At 50.6% G+C, this 22,445-nt stretch overlaps 1 protein-coding gene across 2 annotated transcripts in view; it reads right to left on the bottom strand.

Moving 5' to 3' along the window:
• Window positions 1-946: 946 nt before the first annotated feature.
• Window positions 947-22,445, bottom strand: part of PAIP2B (poly(A) binding protein interacting protein 2B) — a 42,818-nt gene continuing 21,319 nt past the window's right edge. For both annotated transcript variants that reach the window (XM_032762435.2, XM_032762433.2), the window contains exons 2-4: window positions 15,397-15,551; window positions 4,666-4,842; window positions 947-4,018 (exon numbers count right to left, since the gene is read on the bottom strand). In XM_032762435.2, the coding sequence (XP_032618326.1) occupies window positions 3,962-4,018; window positions 4,666-4,842; window positions 15,397-15,543 (381 nt within the window). In that variant the 5' untranslated portion in view covers window positions 15,544-15,551 and the 3' untranslated portion in view covers window positions 947-3,961. The remainder of the gene's footprint in view (window positions 4,019-4,665; window positions 4,843-15,396; window positions 15,552-22,445) is intronic.

The raw sequence follows: 22,445 nt of genomic DNA, 5'->3' as shown, positions 1-22,445 counted from the left end.
TCCTATTCAGACTTCCTGCTTGAGCCTGCTATAGCTAACACCCATGTGGTTGTCATTATGCCCCCTCAGAGAGCAAGGATCAGTGTTTAAAACATGGCCAATGCATCCACCCCTGGGCGCAGGAGATGTGGCTCAGGAGGCGCAGCTATGATAACCAGGAAATCCCAACAAGTTCCTGCAGCCGCTCGCTCTCCCTGCCCAACGGCCTGGCCTTGATTGCAACAGGCCTGCAGAGAATTAACCTCACTGCCTCCACATCTGGATTTGCAGATTTAAACCTGCTGCCTATTAATTTAATTTGGTGATCCCTACTTCCTGTGTTATGAGGAGTAAACAACACTTCCTTATTTACTTTCTCCACACTAGTCATGATTTTATAGACCTCTCTCATACCCCCCCCCTTAGTTATCACTTTTCCAAGCTGAAAGGTGCCAGTCTTCTTAATCTCTCCTCATACAGCAGCCGTTCCATACCCCTAATTCCTTTTCTGAATCTTTTCCAATTCCAATATATCTTTTTTGAGATGGTGACATCTGCACGCAGTATTCAAGGTGTAGGCGTACCATGGATTTACAGAGAGGTAATATATTTTCTGTCTTATCTCTCCCGTTTTTAATGATTCCCAAATTGTTTGCTTTTTTGACTGCCGCTGCACATTGAGTGGATGTTTTCAGAGAACTATCCACAATGACTCCAAGGTTGCTTCCGTGAGTGGTATTAGCTAATTTAGACCTCTGTCATTTTATATGTATAGGTGGGATTATATTTTCCAGTGTGCATCACTTTGCATTTATCAACACTGAATTACATGCGTCTCTTTTGCAGAATGAGGACTTGTGAAAGAACAAGTTGACACGGGGCATGCTACGGGGGGGGATCTTGAAGTCTGTGGGAGGTGCCCATGGATAAGGAGCTTGCCCAGCCATTAGAGATCTATGCACTACTCTGCACAACTCCAAAAGGTTTATTTTTAATAATGCATTATCTTAAAAATGTACAGCACGTCATCAGAAAGTGTTTTCAAAAAAGTCAGAAAGAAGCCAGAGCAGGGTGGCGGGGGGAAATTGAGAACTTAACCAGTGATACAAAAGAAGTTTGACCTGTATGCCCACCCTTACCACTCCTGCAGTCATGAGGGCATTAATCTCTCATGGCAGTGGAATCCACACTGACCCAGCAGACTGGGCTGTTCCAAAGGGCAGCTGGAGTTTGAATATTTTTGTTCCTGTGCCATAGTCCATCCATCGCTAGATACGTAGCCAGGCAGGTGCTCTGGCTCCAGATAATGGAAAAACCCCTTTTAGAGGGGGCAACAGAAAGTAGGCACTGAAGGCAACGGTTGTACCCAAGAACAGGATAACATAACACAACCAGGCCCAACCCTGCCATTGTGCAGCAAAATTCATATAGGTACCTGCAGACTTCAGTGAGACTCCAGTCTGAGCCACTTCTGATCCTGGGTGAAGTTTGCAAGGGAGTTTAGTGCTGGTTGAAGGCATCAGCCTGACAGCCACGGAGACTGGATTTCTCAGTTTAATCTCAAAGCAGGTCCCATACAGAGAGCTACAATGCCATGTGCTTTGACTATGCCCCAAGGGGAAGTCATGCTCCATGGATCCTTCTTTTGAGCTTGCCAACACTGGAGCCAGCCAACACCGGAGCCAGCTGGCGTGATGGGGTTTGCCAGGCTAGTGGGAACTGGCCTGAGAACCTCACTCATTTCACACAGGCCAGTAGCAGCCTTCTCATGTAATTAATTTCCATCTTACCAGCCCAGGTGAGATCCGAAAGGACTCCAGAATCCCCATTGCCAATCTACTGAAAAAAAGTTTGAAGGGACGATATAAAAAGTTGCAGCAAGGAGGGGAGATTAAAAACCTGGTGACATTCTGAAGATGGGAGTTTGTGGCCTGTGTTGTACATGGACAGAGCAGAGAATCCCAGTCCACTTCACCAAGGCCAGATGTAATAAAAAAAAGCGAGTGCCGTCCTAGGCAACCTCACTGAGAGACCGCTGGTTCCACCTGGCGCAGAGGTTGCTGAGCTTGGTTCCCAGAAGGAGGAAGCCATCAACCTCCCAGAAGATGGTTTAAAATCCAAAGAGGCTGGGGCTCTGCGTGGGGAAGCTAAAGCCTGGATCCCGCGGGGCCTCCTGCTGCAAGAGAAGATGGCTCCGGCTTGGAACAGAGGAGAGGGAAGCTGTGAGCGTGTCTGTTCCAAATGGAGCTGGGCCTGCGGTTTACCAGCTCCTGTTAAAATTCCTGGTAACTGCTTCTCTAGAGAGCTTGATCCTGCAGGCCCTCTGGCAGCCCAAGGGCTAGGTGGCAGGCACTGCCTCCTAAAAGCTGCTCCCTCACCTTTACGCTGAAGGTTCCCCAGCCTTCTGTACAGCCCCAGCAAGGCCATCTGACAGCTCCCAGAGGACTTGCTCTTCCCACTCCCCCGGACTAGTCTGAGGATGGAAATCCCTTCCTGTTATAGGAAGTTCCTGTGTTTCCCAGACCAGTGTCTAACCATGGCTCGGCAGGCTTCAGAAGTGACCAACTCCTGCAACCCAAGATGCTTTTAATCTCTAAATACCTGGAGGCCTAAGTTCTATGGGGACCGTGCCACTGCTGAGACAAGCCCATAAGGGTTAAATCCCAAACCATGGGACCATTCAAAAAACACTGGTTGACAACATGGGCAGCATCTCCTGCTCCCAGCTGGTTCCCACAGGTCTCTGGGGCTCTGATTTGTTTGCCAACAATTCTCATCAGCTCAAAGCATTCGTTATCAGAAGCCAAATTTGCCTCCAGACCCACAAAGCATCTTACACAGCAAGAGGCAAATTGTGGGGCACAAGTCAGGACATCAAGCCAGGCCCCTCCGTGCCCGGGGAAGGTGATGACCAGCAGCCCCAATGCTTCTCTCAACCCATGGCAGCATTCTCATGAGACACTTGTGAATGCCCAGGGAGCAGACAGACCACACTCCAAATAGCCAGGGCCTGATCTTACAAGCTGCTGAGCATCTTCTTCCAAGGGGAGCACAGCACCTTGCAGGATGGGGCCCATAAGGAGCGCACTAGACGTGGCTGGATCATTCTCTCTAAGCAGGGTTTGCCGTGTGAGCTGGAACACATCTCTCCACAGCATGCCAGGGAGTGCGAGCATTTAGTTCCCTTTGGGTTTGTTTTTTGTTTAAGTCAAGAGGTGGGTCACTTTGCCTAGTGATTTGTAAACGGCAGATGCTGGAGGTTTCAGAGCGGCAGCCTGCAGTGCTGAATAAGGTCAAGAGCCAGAAACAAATAGCCAAGGCGAATGGACATTCTGCAGAAGGAGCCATTTCCCCGGTGGTGACTTGGCCTCTTGCTGATCTGATCTCCCTGGCCTGAGAACTTCCACCTACAAGAAACGCAGGCCGGGCTCCTCTCAATCTGCGGAGAGTTACCCAGTCCAGTGGTCGGTGCATGCAGAGGAAGGGCGTTCGTCGTGTTTCCAGAGGAGAGCTGGGAAATCCAGCAGGCTGGAAGGATTTCGAGTCGCAGCCTCATTACGCTTCGGCTTTTCTAAAATCCCTGCTGAACGGAAATCGGAAGCGCACCCAATCCAGATCCTTCCCCAAGCCCCACCCTTCCCCACAGCACTTCCTCGCCCGCTGCGGATGGGAAGGAGAGCAGGGAACCTGCTTTCAAAAATGGCCTCTGTTAGCTGGTTCGAAGCACACACCTGGACTTGGCCATCAATGGAGTAGCAGTCGCGAGATAAGCCCGCAGGGCTGGAAGTCCCAGAAAGCCGCCTGCCCAAACAAGAGATGCTATAAAGGAAAAATAAAAAGGTACCCGAGAAGCTTATAGAGCAAGACTTCCCTGCATCGCGGCGACTCCATTCACAGTGCCGAGTTCAACTCTCATCCGGATCCTTTCCCACCCCCCGCTCCCACTCCAAAAGCCAGGGACACAGTCCGTTTGCCTGAAGGTTCAGTACTTCACTCCAGGAACAAACTCCTTGGCGTCAGGGTTCAAGTTGCTTTTACTCTGAAATAGAGAAAAGGGAGATGGATCATTCCTCTCATCGTGCATTCCTCCCCACCTCGCCCCCTCTCTACCCGTAGATCTGGCTACTCAAGATGCCATGTAATAGGAACTGATGCAGAGCACCCACCCACCCCTCGTCTGTGCTGAGGGATAACACCCACAGGCCTGCTGCAAGGCCCCACGGTCAGCAGTGTTTTCCAGATCAAATCATCTCAGATGCTTGGGGTTACCCCAGTGATGGGCATGACTCATTCCTATGACAACCAGCCTCCCGCAGACCCAGGAGGAAGCCCTGCAGAATGTAACCCCTTGGATATACCGAGATGGGATGGTTAGTCCTGGCCTGTGAGATCATCATGGAAGGAAATGAGATTCATCAACACTGAGGAGGTCTATCCTCACCATGCAGTGCATGCGAATCCCACCAATGCTAGTGGTGATGACACAAGGGCAGAGTAAACCCCACCAGCAAGAGGTGCTCTGCCCTCACTGGTGCTCCCCACCCTGAGACAGGGTGGAGCAATCCCGAGGGACCAATGCCCTATGTTAGGATATGGATCTCTGATCACATGAGAAGGACCAGGGAAGTGGGAGGGTGAAGGAATAAGCCGCCTAACATTGTACACAGCCTTCTCCCAGATCTTTACCAAAATATCCTCTGAACTGCAACTGTCGCCCACCGAGAGGCCATTCAGCTGCTGCTGCAGCTGCCCGATGCCCTGGGGCAGGTCGCGTGATGGAATGAACCAGTCCTGGTCCTCTTCATCCAGCATCTCCTGGAAACAGCGGTCAAGGAAGTCCTGCTCCTGCAGCTCCTCCTCCACCTGGTCGGGAAGGGGAAAGAACCATCAAGGCCGAGGGTCGCAAGCCACCTGCCTGAGTGCGCACAGCATGCTCAACACAGGACATGCTTCCTGCCGTCAGACTAGATGATCAGTGGTCCCTTCTGGCCTTGCAATCTATGAATGAAAGTACATCTCCCCTTGCCCTGTAGAAAAGCTGTGGGACGGACACTTTAGGAACATAGCTGTGGGAAAGCCATGCCACCCTGAGACATGCTTTTACCATGCCAGAGCCACGGTTTAATCCTGGGCTAAGATCTGGCCGTGCTGAATGCAGGTTCTTAGCACTTTTGAAAATTAAACTTGGGGGCTTAAGTAGCTGGCCTGAAACCCTGGGCCTAAATGACTGGCCCAGGTAGTTGGCAGAGCCAGAAGCAGACTCCAAGGTAGCTAGGCAAAGCCATGCGTAAACATGGCTCTCAGGGTGTAGATGACGTCAGAGGGACGGTGAACAGCACGCAGCAGTCAGTGCAGAAGGGAGCGCTACAACTTTAGGTCCATCTACACTACATACCTGAACATGGCAGCACATCACTCCCGGCCATGACTACGGCGTACGTGTTCCAGCAGAGCTTGCTCATAGCATGCATTGTATTGGGCATTCGAGCCAGTCAGAGGACCGTGACAGTGGAGGTTGAGATGAAATGTGGATGGGGCTCAAAGCAGGAAGCCCAAACATTTGCAAGGCATTAGCCCTGGGAAGGCAATAGGATTCTACAGCCCTGCCTTCAATTGCTTGTTTGCTTCACTCTGCACAGGCCTGTTATTAACACGACAGCATTACAACACTGGAGTGCCAGCACTGCAGGCAGCGTTCTGGACAGTTGCCGTAGGACGCTGGGAGGCAGTGTGCTCTAGTGCAGTGGTTCTCAAACTAGGGCTGCCGCTTGGGCAGGGAAAGCCCCTGGCAGGCCGGGCCAGTTTGTTTACCTGCCGCGTCTGCAGGTTCAGCCGATTGTGGCTCCCACTGGCTGCAGTTTGCCGCTCCAGACCAACGGGAGCTGCGGGAAAGCAGCACGGGCTGAAGGATGTACTGACCACCACTTCCTGCAGCCCCTATTGGCCTGGAGCAGCGAACCGCAGCCAGTGGGAGCCGCGATCGGCCAAACCTGCAGATGCGGCAAGTAAACAAACTGGCCCGGCCTGCCAGGGGCGCTCTCAGGACTGTCAGGGCCATCCAGGATGGGGGACAGTAGCACAGCTCCTATCATCAGGCTCTGGGGGAGGAGAGAGGGCATTGGCCTCCAGCCCACAGAGTCCTAGAGGGGGAAACCGGCTCCTGAGAAGGGAAAGGAAGGAGAGGTCTGCAAGAAGAAACCCAGGGGGAGTTGAGTAGACTCCTATGGCAGGGGGAGTCCTAAAACAGGGCTCCTAAGGGGGAGCAGGGCGATCCCAGGGCACACTGCCAGAGACCCTGCGGGAGGCAGCCAGCATGCGTGATCTGGCTGCAGAAGTGGCTATTAGTTTGGTCCATGAGGGGCAGAGGAAAAACAACTACTTGGATTTGTTAGGATTTTCACTTGGACCTTTCTGTTACTCCGGAAGGGACCAAACTTTTGACTTGGTTGGACGGCCGACACCTGGACAACCCAGCGAGAGGCAAGCGGTCAGCATGAGGCGCCGGAAAGCAGTGCCCCTTGCACCATTGCACCCCGACACAAGGGGGCGCTATGGGTGGTGGGTACACTACCTCTTATGCCCCTTTCTATCTATAGTGCAGCTCAGCTCCAGCGTTCAGTGGAACATCAGCTTTGCACAGATGAGACAAAACCCACCGCAGAAGTAGCTCAGCCTATCGCTTTTGGCAACACGCCACAAGGCAGCTCGGACAAACATTCACACTCTGTGTGCAGGGAACAAGAAGTGAGACTCTTGGAGATGAAGCTTGCCCTGGAAGCTTTCCATCAAAGTGTCCATAATCACTAGTTAAACCCCACCCAACAGTGTGCTTATGCCGACACATGGGGGCAGGCTACTCCTGCTGAGCGAGCACACACTGGAGAAGGGAGAACTCCTCCACCTGGGCTCAAGCTCTCCAGCACAACCAGATGGCAGAGGTTCACTGGAGGTCGAGAGTATAGATCCACCTGCCATAGAGGGAATCGAGGACAAAAAAGTGTAACTGAAGATATTCAAAAGTCAGGAGGTAGAAGGATTGAAACACTGTGTGGATGTTCTCAGAGAACTATCCACAATAAATCCAAAATCTTTTTTGAGTGGTAACAGCCAGTTTAGACCCCATCATTTTATATGGATAGTAGGGATTATGTTTTCCAATGTGCATTACTTTGCATTTATCACCACTGAATTTCATCTGCCACTTTGTTGCCCAGTCACCCAGTTTTGTAAGATCCCGTTGCTACTCTTCACTGTCAGCTTTGGACTTAATCTTAAGTAATGTTGTAACATCAGCACATTTTGCCAGTTCACTGTTCACCCCTTTTAACAGATCATACTGGGTTTTCGCAGCCACTTGAATCACCCCCAACTCCTGGTCAGGGGGTCGGCAGTATATTCCTACTGCTATGCCCTTACTGTTTAGGCATGGAATTTCTATCCATAGAGATTCCATGATACAGTTTGATTTAAGATTTTTACGATATTTGCCTCTGTTTTCTTTCACATATAGTGCCACTCCCCCACCAGCACGAGCTGCTCCGTCATTCCGATATATTTTGTACCTTGCTATGACCATGTCCCATGATTACCACTGGTGCACCAAGTTTCTGTGATGCTCATTATATCAATATCCTCATTTAACACCAGGCACTCAAATTCACCTTAGCATTTAGTCTCATTGCATTTGTATACAAGCACTTATAAATCTGTCAATACTTAGTTGTCTGCCTTGGTGGGATATAAGTGAATGGGACTCTCTCTTGGTCTGACTATTTTTTCTTCAGCTCCTACCTTATCAACTTCTATCCTCCCTCTTTACCAGGATGTTGAGAATCCCCCTTAATAAGCTCTGCCCCACCCCCCTAAAAGGAAGACTATGTCCAAACTGTGCTCCTCCACACCTGTTGGCTTTCCCCCTGCCCTTAGTTTAAAAACCTCAACGACCTTTTTAATTTTAAGTCAGCAACCTGGTTCCGTTTTGGTTTAGGTGGAGCCCATCCTTCCCATGTAGGCTCCCTCTTTCCCAAAAGGCCCCCCAGTTCCTAATAAACCTAACCTCCCCCTCCCTACACCAATGTCTCATCTACACAGTGAGATACTGAAGTTCTGCTCTGGAACTGGAAGCATTTCAGAGACTGCTACCATGGAGGTCCCGCACTTTCATCTCTTACCTAGCAGCCTAAATTTAGCCTCCCATGACCTCTCTACCACCTTTCCCTATGTCATGGATACCTATGTGTACCATAAGAACATAAGAATGGCCCTACTGGGTCAGACCAAAGGCCATCTAGCCCAGTATCCTGTCTTGAACAGTAACCAGTGCCAGGTGCCCCAGAGGGAATGAACAGAACAGGGAATCATCAAGTGATCCATCCCCTGTCACCCATTCCCAGCTTCTGCAAACAGAGGCTAGGGACACCATCCCTGCCCATCCTGGCTAATAACCATCGATGGACCTGTCCTCCATGAATTTATCTAGTTCTTTTTGGAATCCTGTTATGGTCTTGGCCATGACAAGCTGTTCCTCCCCAGCACTGCACACAAGTATGTTTAGATGTCTTAAGAGACCTGCAACCTTCACACTCGGCAGGCAATTCACCCATGTGGTTCCCCTGGCCATCACAAACCCAGCTCTCTCTGTTTCTAATAACCAAAGCCCTATGACTATTACCTGTCTCTTCCCAGATGTCCTCTGGAGGGATATCTTCAGTGCAAGGACACAGTGATACCATCTGGAAGGAAGGTCCCAACTATGAGATTGTTTTCCTCCATTCCAGCTTGATGTTCTCCTTCCAAGACTCTCATCCTTCTCAACAGCCCAGCAGTTGTCAGTGAGGATAGGGCCGCTCTGCCATGTCCCTTCACTCCTCCAGTTCAGCCACTCTGGTCTCCAGAGCTCATAGTTGGTCTCTGAAGGCCATGAGCTACCTGCACTGAATGCACACATTTGCCACCTGCCCACAAAGCAGGTAATCGTGTATGCTGCATTCAGTGCAGTAAACTGGATGTCCTCCCCCGCCCCTGCTCTGCTGCTGGACTTCGCCGCCGTTCTTTTTACTCTTGCAGGATTTTTTTGTTTTTGTTCTTCATTAGGGATGGGGGGGGGTGTTATCAGTCTAAGTTTACAGAATGTTTGTTTGGTGCCTCTTGCACACAGCCACCCCCTAAACTCCCTCGCAAACGGGAGTTTTGCTAGCTCCTCTCGTTGCTTAGGAACTGCCTTTTTAAACCCCTCTTCTCCCTGAGCAGCCCTACCCCCCCGCTTCCCGACAAGGGATCCAAGGACAGCAGGCTACAGACTCCTTAGGAAGCTCTCAGCCTTGGGTAGCAGGCCCCCACGCTCAGCACACAGTCCCCCCAAACAGACCACACTACAGCAGGCACACAGCAAGCAAGCAACGGAACTAACAATGAATCTCTCTCCTCTGCTCCATCACTCCAGCTTGCATCTTCTCCTGCTGTCCACCCAAACATGCAAAGGCCTCGTGGTCCCTGTACTCCTGCCCCCCATCCCAAATCAAATCGCTCCTAAAGACTTGCTGCTGCCACATGGCCCACAAGGCCACCTTCCTTCCGCCTCCCAGCGCATCTCATCTTATCTGACTAAGCCCTTAGGACAGGCACTGCACTACCAAAGCCAAAAACCACATCAGGGCATAAGCAATGTGTTAAAACGGGCCCAACAGCCCATTTCACAGATGGATAAACTGAGCCACAGCAAGAGCACGCGTCCTGCCCATGATCACATAGGACAGTGGTGACAGAGCTGGGATGTTGTGTGTTCTGTTCCCAGCTTTTAGTCCCATGCCTTAAACACATGGCTCCCTTTCCTCCTCTTCGTATGCGAGTCACTTATACCGACAGCCCTACTAAATTCATGCTCCATATTTGTAAATTTCACAATTACAGAATTTTAAAAAATCTGAAATTTCACAGTCCTGTAATTGTGGGGGTCCCGACCCACAAAGGAGTTGTGAGGGGGTCACATGGCTTGCGTTGGGGGGTTGCAGTGTTGCCACCCTCACTTCTGCGCTGCTGCTGGCGGCAGCGCTGCCTTCAGAGCTGGGCAGCTGGAGAGGGGCAGCTGCTGGCTGGAAGCCCAGCTCTGAAGGCAGAACCGCCCCTTACTTCTGCACCACTGTTGGAGGTGGGTCTGACCCAGCCCCGGGAGCGGCCCATGCAGGGGGAAGAGGAAATCCCATCCCTCCACAGCCCAGCCAGGACTAGCAGCTAGAGCCTGGCACAGGGTCAGGGCCCCCAGCCCTGCTCCTCCCCAGCATTCAGGGCTCATAGGGGCCTTGGGCTGGCTGTGTGGGGATGGGTAACATAGCACCCCTCTGCCCCGGGCAGTCATCCACATCACTCACAAGACCAGCCCTGCCCCCTCCCCATACCATGCCACCCTCACTTCTGTGCTGCTGCTGGTGGCGGCACTGCCTTCAGAGCTGGGTTCCCGGCCAGCAGCCACCACTCTCCGGCTGCCCAGATCTGAAGGCAACACAGAAGTAAAGGTGGCATTACCACACCCCACAATAGCCAGATTTCACAGTCCATGATGCGTTTTTCACGGCCGTGAATTCGGTAGGGCCCTACTTATGACCTATTGCACCAAGCAGGCAATTCATTGGGGGAAGCAAACATGCCACAGGGTTTTTATCTGGGCTCCAGGCACACTCGAGCTACTTCACAGCTACATGGCCAATTAAGTTATAAAGTTCTTCTTAAAAAGCCTCAGACTATTACCCGTCCAACAGAGGCTTGGCAAAGATTATAAAGGCAGGGGGAGGCGCTATCCCCTCTGCCCCAGTAGAAACCCTGACTCACTCCAAGCCACAGGGGAGCAGGGTCTGCTGTGTCAGGAAAGACCCATTCCTTGACCTTGCAGTTGCAATGGTGTTTAGCAAGCCCTTGTGAGACTGCAAGCCAGAGGCCGGCGTTGGAAGCATCTGTCAGGAGACAGCGCCAAGCCCAGCCTGGAGCAAAACAAAAAGCAGAACCACCATCACCACACTTAAATATGTGATCCTGCCTGAAATCTTACAGACCAGCTCCTCCTCTCAGCTCAGGACTGAGAACTTTCCCAACAGGACAGGGCCCATCCACTCTAACAGCTGATCAGAGACTTCTCTGATCTTCAGGTTATTCTACAGCAGCAATGCAGGCTAAAAACAAGTCTCTGCATTAGCCTTCTAAGCCAATTCTGGGACACCTCTCCTGGGGGCTGGTCATTCCCCAGCTGTCACCTCAGGGTTTCTAGCAGCTTTCTCTGCAACATTTAGTGGTACAGGATCCCGGAGTCAGGATACTGGACTAGGTGGGTCCTGGTCTAACAGGGTCTGGCCATCCTTATATTGCTGTATTCTGCAAAGAAGTTTATTGCAGATTGTCTGACGAATGTGTTAACTTAAACTTATTTCAGCAGAGCTCCCCCAGCGTGCACAGGACTGGCGCCTGCTGCTGCAGCTGTCTGACGGATATAATCAGATCCAGCTTAGCCCCCCAAATCAGCTGGTTAAACAACTAGACTGCACAGAGGCTGCAAAAGAGGACGGTATGGGTTCTCTTCAGGTCCTTGAGACTGGATAGTACCTTGAGGAGAAACAGAGGTTCCTTGATTGCCAAATTCCCCATTCCCAAATGAGCCGACTACTCCAGGACATCCCACCTTGTGCAGTTTTATTCCTAGAGCAGCCTTCTTGCTTCCTCTTTCCCGTCATTTAAATACAAATCAATGTAACTGTCGCCCAATGCCTGCCGATTGCTTCATGCAGGTGTTCAGAGCCTTCTCTGCACTTCAAGCCCTGCTCTGGATTCCAACCTACTGAGGATGTGCAGATGAATGCACAGTACTGGGTCTCAGACCAGCCACGGTATGTAGAACCCGCCTTAACCCAACATGAGCTACAGATCCCAGCAGGAGCATGGCCCCTGTAGGCTGAGCAAACTGCACCTCCAACAACCTCACAGATTCATTCAGGGCTTTGCATTTTTGCTGTGGACACTGGAACGATGCAGCGGAGGCCGTCGAACTGACACTGCCAAGTTGGTCATGGAGACGCAGCACTTTCTCCCGAGTTACACAGTGGGGTTGGCTGCATGGTGAGAGAGACACACTCATGAAGTACAGAGCTTCACCTTGCTGTGAGCAACAGAGCTGGGCACGCTTGGGCACCGCTGCAGGTGCCTGCGTGTAGAGCTCAGGTGTATCACAAGGAAACCAGCAATGGTGCTGACAATACCCAGATGTGGAAGGGAGCAGCCACACTAGCACAATCCAGCAGATGTCCTGCTAAGCCAGGTGTGTAGACAGGCGTACTATGACAGTCTGAGCTCGGAGACTCTCAGATTCTAAGGGGATCGCTGCTAATCCTAGTCTGCCCTCCTGCATGACACAGGCCTTCCCTGAGTTCATTCCTGTATGAACTGGAGCAGATCTTTTAGAAAATCATCCAATCTTGATTTAAAGGTTGCCAGCGATGGAGAATTCACCATAGGCCTTGGGAAGCTGTTCCAGTGGTTAATTGCCCTCACTGGAAAAAATGTGCCTCATTTGTGGGGGGCTCTTAAAATCTCCTTTGCACCTTCCCACAAGCATTACAACTCCCCCGACTCCCCTCACCGCATCTTCTAGCTTCCTCTGGTATCGAACCTGCGTTTTCTCCATTACAGCCAGAGCCCACTGCCTCTTGGGATGTGCAGGCTCTCTGGGTCAGGAGCCTTTCTTCCATGGGAAAAGGCCAATGGAATCAATGAAGGAGGAGCGTGGCAAGGAGCCTGGAGCTTATGAAGACACCCAGACACTTCTCCACTTGGCTAGTACCGCAAGGAAGAAAAACACTCCAGAAAACTGGTGGGGAAGGGGAAGAAAGTGAATCTGGGAAGGATTCAACCCTGATTCTAGGGACAAGTCACCCAGTTGGGGCTGGCCACAAGTCAGGTCTGTTCCACCGCTGCCTGGGCCTCCAACCCCCACAGGGATTTGTGGGGGCAAGGAAGGGGATGGTCTCTTAACAGCCTTTTGAAGGGATAAGACTAACAGTGGGAAACAGGGCCAAGCCCACCTCAGGCTAATTCCCCTCACTGCAGTCGCATGACCCAGAGCGATGGGCTCAGAGTTACCTCTGCCTCGGATGACATGGGAGGTGGGTTCCCATCTCTATGGTTCACCTGAGTCTGTGCCCCAAGCCAGTGCTGTCCCACAGGGGGGCTCCCCGCCGACAACCATCAGGACTAGAAACTGTTCAGTGAAACCTCAGATTGTCCCGAAAAAGCTGGTTGAGCTTCTTGTGCCCCCGGGAACGTTTTCTGCTCCCCACGGGTGCGTCGAGCCCTGCAGTCTGGATCACACACTCCCAGGGGCAAAAGCCAGACCTCGCCATTGTCAAGGCTGTAACACAGATGGTCCCATCTAGAATCTGACCAAGTGGGTATTCACCCACGAAAGCTCATGCTCCAAAACGTCTGTTAGTCTATAAGGTGCCACAGGATTCTCTGCTGCTTTTACAGATCCAGACTAACACGGCTACCCCTCTGATACTTGACACCATGCAAGGCACTGCATTTAGCTGTATGGAGTGGAAATCCATCGACATGCATCTGATCAAGTGGGTATTCACCCACAAAAGATCATGCTCCAAAACGTCTGTTAGTCTATAAGGTGCCACAGGATTCTCTGCTGCTTTTACAGATCCAGACTAACACAGCTACCCCACTGATACCATCTAGAATGGGCAGCACCTGGCAGCTCTGCAAGTCCTGGTCCCGCCCTGTGCCCGCAGGTGCTCCTGCAACACAAGCTATATGGCCTGGCTGCTATAACCCCACACACGTACCTCCCGGCTGGGTCAGATCATTGAGATAGCTCCAGATTCAAAGTCTGTCTAGTCTAAGAGCTGAGGCTGGCAATGCAGGAAGGTGCAGACTGGTTTCCCTTTGCAATCTCACTGAAGAGTCCCAAGCAATGGGATCCCATTCCCCAGTTAAACAGATCCCCAGCTTTCATCCCTCACCCCATCACTCCTATCTACAGCCCCTTAGCACCCACATCTGCCTCCGTTCGTAGTATGCTCCCTTCAGGGAAAAAAGGCAAACTGGACTCAATTTAACACTGCTTATGAGTGCTTCCATGGGGCTTCCAGCAGCTGAGTACTTTGCAAACATTCTCTCTAATTAGTCTAACACAGTCCCATCCGTGCAGTTGCTCGTGGGCGGTGGCTGTGTCTAGTTGCAATTTAAAAAAAAAAAAAAAAAGAGCCATAATTTAGTAACGACTGTTGCATAATTTGGCGTGGCAAGACTCCGGCTCTGCGCCGAAGGTTATTGTGAGCTGGAGGCTGGGGTTTGCTCCCATGGGAACAAGCTTAAACATTACCAGATGGGAGATTTTCTGATGAGAACATAAAAGACTGAGGAAGTTCCCCTTTTGGGGAGATGGCGGAAGGGAGGGAAGCAAGGCCTCTGTCCAGTCGCTCCCTCAGCTGAATCACTCCCCATCATCATCATCATCATCCCCCACCACACAGGTACACTGAAGATACCGAGTGGGGAACTTCAGGAAAGCAGCAGGCCTGTCCGCTGGCTCCAACAGGAAAGTTTCAGGTTTCCTGCCCATAGCAGGCGCTTGCTCAGCCAGTGGAATGGCCAGCGCCGGGTGAGCTCATTCCCCGCCCAGCTCAAGCAAAGTCGAAGTTTCCTCCAGCTAGAGGCATGTGCTGTTCCCCTCTGCAGAGCTCCAGCAAGGTTTCCCCTGCCACATCGCACAGGCTTGGCATCAGGACAAAAATCTATGAGAGTCCAAGGGATAAGACTGTGTCTTGGGAATGGGGAGACTGCCTAAAAACCAAGCCCTGCAGTGCTCCCAGCTCATCATCGGTTAAGTCACAAGCTTCTCCTGGGACAAGAGAGTCACGCAAAGTTTTGATCATTGTTTATCAAGTATTTTGCAGACCATTAACTCTCTCCTTCCAAGGTTTCCTCTGCTCGGTTGCCATCTGCTAAAATTCAGGGCAAACAGCTTTTAAGGTTATTGCAACAACACTGTGACCTGATTGAGTCCACCTATTGGCAAGCATCTGGCGCTCAAGCCATTAACCCTGCTCCCTACGGACAATGCGGTTGGAAGTGACCTGTGATTTGGGGCACATCCATTTCTGGATGCCCAACTCAGGCCTCATTTTTCCAAACTAGGCAGGCAGGAACTGGACTTGCCTAAAATTCAGAACAAAGTTTGGGGGAAGGGCATGTCTTTTCTGTCACCGTGGCCAGATGTAATTGGGGGATGGGAGGGTGCGGAGAACAGGAGCAGATTGTCTCTTCTCTGCTCATCCCCTGGCCTGTTTGCACATCCAGTTGGAACAGCGCAATCTGGTTCTGAAGTGAGGGCTGCAGAGAGATGTGGAGCCAGCTGCCCCCCCTCACCTGTCTGTTGAAATCCTCTTCGTTCTCCATCCACATGTACTCCGCGAAAGGGTTGTTCTCCTTCTCATCGTGCCCGTTCACTACCTGCTCATCTTTAGATTTAGCATTGGACGTCGTCGTATTGGCAACATTGGAACCATTCATCATTACTGGTTCTGTGGGGAGGGGAAAACAGGGAGTGTCAAAAGGAAGGAAGTAACAGGCCAGGACTCCCACACCATCACATGACTCAACCCCAGAGCTATAAAGGAGATGTGTGTGTAGCGCTTGGGTCTTGCCCACCAGGGTGGCAAACCTGCCAAGCATATTGCAGACATTCTCTGTTGTCCAATCCCACAAGATGAGAGCTTCCACCAGGTGTACAGCACTTGACACTTGTCTTATTATCCCAGCATGTGCTCCTCTCCTGGGGGATGGATGTGCAATGCCCAGAAGATCCTTAGGGATCTATCAGCATTTACATTCGTTTAATTAAGGCTTCATCGTTCTATCAAAGTACCTCATGCCGCTGCAGTGCATGCTGCCCGCAGGGGAAGTTCTGCCAGCGCAGTAACCGCACCTCCCCGAGCAGCAGCAGCTATTCTGACCAAAGCTCTGTCTGGACAGCTGCATGTAGGCTAGGTGTTTGCCAGCTTAGCATGTCACCGGCTGGAGTGTGGTTTTACACCTGTGGCCGACACAGCTATGCTGACAACTTTGTAGCACAGGCCTGACCTTAGTGACTCGCCTAGGGCCACACATAGTCAGTGACAGGGCTTGGAATGGAACCCAACTCTCAGATTCCCAGCCCTGGGCTTTCCCACTTCATCCTCTTTATGCGATGTAGAAAGTAAGAACTAAACACGCTCCTTGAACGTTTAAACACAGGAACGCTCAGGAGTTCAAGTTTTGGATTCTCTTCGTGTTAACCCATCCACGCTGCCCCCCATCCGATTCCTACTTAACCAGTTCGCCATGCAGGAGGTACAATAGATGCAGGCTAACACTCCAAGGCGAGCCTTAAGGGGGCAAACAAACCCCAAACTTAACCTTCTGCCTTTCCTACTTCAATGGATTCCACGGGGGCAGTACTGGCCTCTCCCCTTCATGGAAGGGGGAGGTTACATGACTGAATAGATGTGTTCATTTCTAATGTCCAGGATGGTTGCCAACCGGTGCTGAGCCCATTTACAGTCCCGCCCCTAGAACCAACATCACCAGCCCACACACTTAACAAAAAAACAACCAACAGCAAAAATTACAACTCAAGCCCCCAGAAATTTTGAGAGTAGCTTAAAAGTCATGACATTTTTTTTAAAAAATAGGTTTTTCTTCTTCTACCTTCTGGTTTCTCAGCCTGTCAGGATGCACCTGGGTTAGGTTTTTAAGCTGTCTCCTATAACCATGAGAGCTAGAAACTTTTTACATGAAAGCTGAGACACACATTTCCATGACTCCAGAAGCTGGAGCTTTAATAACTACAAATATCATATGAGATGGTAAAATGGCATGAGGCGAAACACATCTACCTAAGTTCCTACAGTGAATGGAGGGGGAAAGCAAGGAAAGAGAGGAATGTGAGATGTAGCAGGCTATAAGTGTAGAATACTGTTAAAAATCAAACCCCACAAATTAATTACAATGTGTCTGTAGATATTTAGTCTTCCCTGAGGTTTTGGGTACCTCCAACTCTGGCAGATGCCAGCTTGCAAGGCAGAGAAAAAGTAGGATGAGTCTTATTTGACTCCCCCCCATGCACTTTCCTGGCCACACACAAAAGAGGTCTCATTCCATAGCACCCTCTCCCCTGTCCCTGCCCACAACCATGCTGAAATGCTTTCTCCTGTTTGAATCAGGATCACAGCTGGCTTCAGATCTGGATTCTGGGCAGCAGACTGACACAGTCTCCCTCCCCACCCCATGCTTCCCACAGCAGCTGGAATTCTGCAATACTCATTTGGCACATGCTACTTTGTGGGAGGAGGGGAAGAAGCCACATTTCCTGTAGGAGAATAAGCCCTGAAATACTCATTTATTTGCTAGAGAACTAGACCCACTAGACAGAGGTGGATCCAAAGCATAAGGCTGGGGGCGGGGGGGTGGAGGGGCTGAGAAGCCCAGCTCCCCTGCTGCAGGGATTTCTACCCTAGATCCTTACTGGTTACACCATTTTTTGATCAGCCTCTGGCTTGTAGAGGACTCTTGATGTGAAGCTCCATGCCCACGTTTTAGCTGCAGGAAATAAGGATCTTTCCTCTTTCACCTCCCTGTACCACAGCCTCCGGGTATGTGGGGGAGAGGCCAATTCCTCCTCCCATGAATACCTCTGCTGCCATTCCAGTTGTCGCCAAGCAGCAGCAGAAATCAGCTTGTTCTGCTGCTGTCTATAGGGTTCTGAACAGCAGCGGAAACTGACCAGAACCTTGTTAACTCTGCATTGCAGGGCAGCATAGCAGCAGCAGGGGCCATGGAGCGGTCTGTCTACTGACTCTGGAAGACCACACCGCACCAAGTCCCAATTGGAAGGTTTACCACAAGCAGAAAAGCCAAAGATGTTTTGGTTTTTAAAAAGAATGCTTAAATGCTGCAAAAGTTAATGGGGTGGGGTCCTCTTCCTTGCTAGGGCAAGCTTCCCAACTGGGCATCACTCAAGCCCGGGGGGGGGGGGGGGGGGGGGGGGGGGGGGGGGGGGGGGGGGGGGGGGGGGGAGAAAGAGTTGTGGAGCAGAGGGGCGAGGGGAAGATTACAGCGGCAGGGTGGGACCAAGAGGATGCTGAAGTTTTAGAACACAATAGAGTTCTTCCTCCTCTTTAAAGAAATCCAACCCTGTCTCTTCTTATTTCTTTGCTCTGCTGAGAAGACAAGATGTTTACATAGGCAAAACCAACCCCTCAGTTGCAACAATGTAAGCAGTGTTAAAGAAGTGAGGGGTTACTGATTGTTACCACTATCCAGAGTAAATTCTCCTATGCAAACACAGGGGTGTGGCAGGGACACTGCTCTTAAGCAGGCAAGGAAATTTGCATCAGGTGTGAGCCAGGAGAAACTGTACCAGTAACTGCAGACATTGGGGCAGTTAAAGTTGCAGCACAAAAATCAAGCGCCCCAAAAATAAAATGAAACAACAAAGGACAACCTCTGCCAGCCACCCACACCTTGACAGCATCAATCAGCTGCGTTGGGTGCAATCCTAGCCCGCCCCCTCAGTGCAGCTCGACCCACACTGAGCAGAGCTTTGCAGCTGTTTCCCAGTGCCAAAAGATTCCCCCACCGCTTTGCCAGGCACTTGAGAACCAAATGTGAGCTCAGCACCACGCGGCAGGCCCTGCTACCTGCATCATCACTCCCTCCAGCGCTGGAGCTGGGGAAAGGAGAGCTACCCTGCTGAGCAATACCACAAGCAGGCAGGAGTAAAGAACTCTCCACAGAGAAATTGGGGGAAAGCACTGAGCCCTGATGAGGGACACATACCAGGCCGGGAGCTCAGAGGCTCAGCAGAGGCCGGGAACTTTGAATTGGAGAGAAGCAAGATGTAGCCAGTAAGACAGCTAGGGCTGAATTAATCCTTGTGGGCCCCAACACCTCCTCCATTGCCTGTACTCCACCCTGAGGCCCTGCCCCCCTACTCTACCCTGATCCCCCATCCCTGCACAGCCCCTTCTCCCCGAGGGAAAAGGGAGGGGAGTGAGCGATGGGAAGGACCTCAGGGGGAAGAGGCCAAGCAGGGCTATGGGCCGGGTGCCAGGGCTCCTGAGCATGGGCCTGGAGCCATGGTGAACCCAATACCGGAGACAGCTGGTTACTGAGTTACGAGCCTGCTGCACAGCACACCCCGGCTGTCTCCCTTTCTCACATACCTTGAGGGCTGTGCTTCTCTTTTCCTTCCCACTGTGCCGGTGTCACTCAAGAGGGCATCTCAACACCAGACTACAGATGGGGACCATAGAGGCCAGATGGAAGAGGACAGCTGTTTGTTTGGAAAGGAGCTGTCTGTTTGCACGAAGCAGAAAGTGAGCCTATATCCTTCGTCCATTCTTCACGCCCCACTTGCCTTTCCACTTCGGAAATCGTGGTCCCCAACCAGGGAAGTTCCATGGTGATGTCAGGGCCCTGTTTCACTAGTTCTCCAAGCACTGAGCCAGTGCTTGCCAAGAGACAAAGTCCCTCCAGCCAATGTCTCACTGGGCGGCTGCGGTTCAGGCAGGTCAGTTTCATGTCCAGGGGTACACAGGCAAGCGATGTGCCCAGTATCATGGCTGACCATCACGGACTGCCCTACCCCGATGGAGCAGATACTCATTCTGCAGCTGGAAGTGGCCTTTCAATGAAAAACTTTTAGTCAGACTGTTTAACACAGACATTCTTTCCCCAAACAGCCAAATAGCTACTGAAGTTACAGATTCAGCACTCTGCCCCTTCACCTAGCCTGCTCTCCAGAGACGCCCTCCAGCAAAGCCCCGCAAGAATAGCGCTGGCAATCCTGTTATTTATAAGGCTACAGAAAACAGATCAACTCCTGCCCCCTCCAGCCCCTGTGCCACACAGAGGGACAAACCCTGGTCCTAGAATACCCTTTATGGATTACCTCTACAGTGACCATTCAAGTCCCTCAAGAACACGTCACACTCGTACAGAGCTCTTTGAAGTTCTCTACCCATCTTCTGTGATACAGAACAACAAAACCCCAAGAGTTTTGGCAGACACAAACCCTCCTGCTTCAGGGTTTAACTCAACCAACAATCTTGGCCTCCCCAATACCCATTCAAAAAGCTACTGCTAAGATCATTTCCTAGCCCATCGCTTTGACCATGTCGCCCCTCTTCGCATTCTTCCATCAGCTCCCACTGTTCCAGCACAAACAAACTGCTTGACTTCACTTTCAAGGCCCTTCATAGCTAGTCCCCACCCTACCCATCTCATTTGCTACCAAGCTGTTGATCCTTGCTCACAATCAGCTCATGGTACCAGCCTCCAGCACCCACTTGCCAAATTTTCACACACCCCTCGTGCTTTCTCCCAGGCTGCCCCATATACTGGGAAGGAGCTCCCCACAAACATCTGCAAAACTAACGTATAGTCCTCTTTCAAACTCTCCTCTGCCACAATGCTTGCAAAAAACTGACAATGGTGAAGCTGCCGCTGTGCTCAGACCACCGCCTGTCGTGCTGACCAAAGCAGTCTGATTGTTTCCTTCTGCTCATGTCTGTCTCCATCTCTTGTCTTATGCTGAAACTAAGTCCCTTGGGGCAGTGGCTGGGTTTTATTTTGTTTTGTTTCTAACCAAGAAGTACCTTTGCTAAGTATCACCATGTTACAGATGGGACAAGACAGACATGCTAAGTCAGGGGTGGAGCTAGGGTTGCAACTAAAATAAGACCGGTAAAAAGACACCAACCGTCATGCTACACTTGGACTCCCATCCTTGCTGCCATCAGATTTTGCAGAGAAACTCAGTGCAGACACTTAACCAGACGAGTGTACTGTTACCCTGAGCGCCACTGGCACGTGAAGCTTTTGTAGGCATAAAGCAGTTCTCCAAAAAGGGCCAGATTTTTGGAGCTTAAACATGCCCACCCTCTACACACCAACATCACAGATCGTTTGAAAACTTATATTATGTATGTTTAGATGAGGTCTGACACGGAGCTGTCAAATGTTGCCATCAGCCTGCAGACAAGGTAAGATAATGGTGCCTAAAGAGAGCCATTTTTTGCACAATTCCAGAAACAAGGCAACATGACTACGGTTGGTTCATTTCAACAACTTACTGTGGTGTCTATTGGTCAAAGCTACCAAACGACAGTGTATTCCAAGACTGTTATTGGTTTTGCGTGGACAAGTCGCCGCCCCTCCCCCAGCAGAAACAATGAAGCTGTTTAGCATGTGACAAAAATGGCAGCTATCAACATTTTGCAATATACTAACACGAAGTGTTTTCATGTCACATATTCTTGATTGTCAAATATCTCACAAATAAATAGTTTTCTATATTTTCAATTGAAGTTCACCAACCAGATGAGTCTCACACCGAAGGTTGTGCACAAGCTACAGTAGATGCTGTATCTACAGTTTGTACTGCATAGTGGGTAGATATAAAGTATAGAAATTCTTAACGTAATGCTTCTCCATTGGTAAACTTCTGTATGTACATTGTAGCATCTAGTCTGCCTGGTAGAAGGTTTTAATTTGCAATTACCTACACATGCTGTACTAGCCTTTGAAATATTCTAGAAACTAGCTTTTGAATTCAGACACTTATGCACAGGTCAGTATTAGTGTTAGAGATGACAATACACAGCTTCATATTATGAATATGAAAAAGCTATGACCTAACAAGAAGCAGTGAGGACAAAGTCCATAAACAAGTCCTTGACCTTCATCTCTCTTCCATGTAGCGACATGTTACAGCTCTTACCGAGCATATTATTGATAAGACAAACCTATTTGGCCCTGAATCACATCCAGAGGTGCTTGCCAACAGATCTACTAGTCTGCATGTAACATCAGATGTATCAAGTCTCCAGACAATAGCAGATGCTGGTGAAGAACAAATAAGGAGATCTGAGAGATGTGCACTTGATTCTACCGAGTCATCTAGCTTCAGCCCCAACAAGAAATCTGACATGGAGACATTTGCTGACATGGCCAAGACCACCAAATTTAAGTCTGAGAAGAGAGGAACAATCACAACAGCTGTCAGTCCAGAAATTGTTTTCTACAAAACAGCCCTGTCCTCCACAAAATACATACGTGACGTTTCAATGGGAACTGAGCATGGTCACCCAATGAGACCCGTGTATTATCCCTGTTTGCTGACGGAACAATGAGAACAGAAGACAAAGCTGAATTAGGCATCAGCTAGAAGCTCAAGTGAAGGAACTCTGGAGCTAACAACATGCCACAAAGAAACCACAGTGTACACCAGAGCCTCCCTGGCTGTCTCACAGGATGGCTGGAGACTAATGCCACACATTCGATGAACTGGCTGCTGGCTACTTGAGGCAGGCCCGAAAAGGATTCTGTAATCGAAGTCTGACAGATAGGACAACAATACCCCTGTGAAAGCTGCA

This window comes from Chelonoidis abingdonii, chromosome 5, assembly GCF_003597395.2.
Source record: "Chelonoidis abingdonii isolate Lonesome George chromosome 5, CheloAbing_2.0, whole genome shotgun sequence".
Lineage (NCBI taxonomy): Eukaryota > Metazoa > Chordata > Testudines > Testudinidae > Chelonoidis > Chelonoidis abingdonii.
Note: the sequence above shows the minus strand (reverse complement) of the source record. Positions and strands in the feature narration are given on the sequence as shown.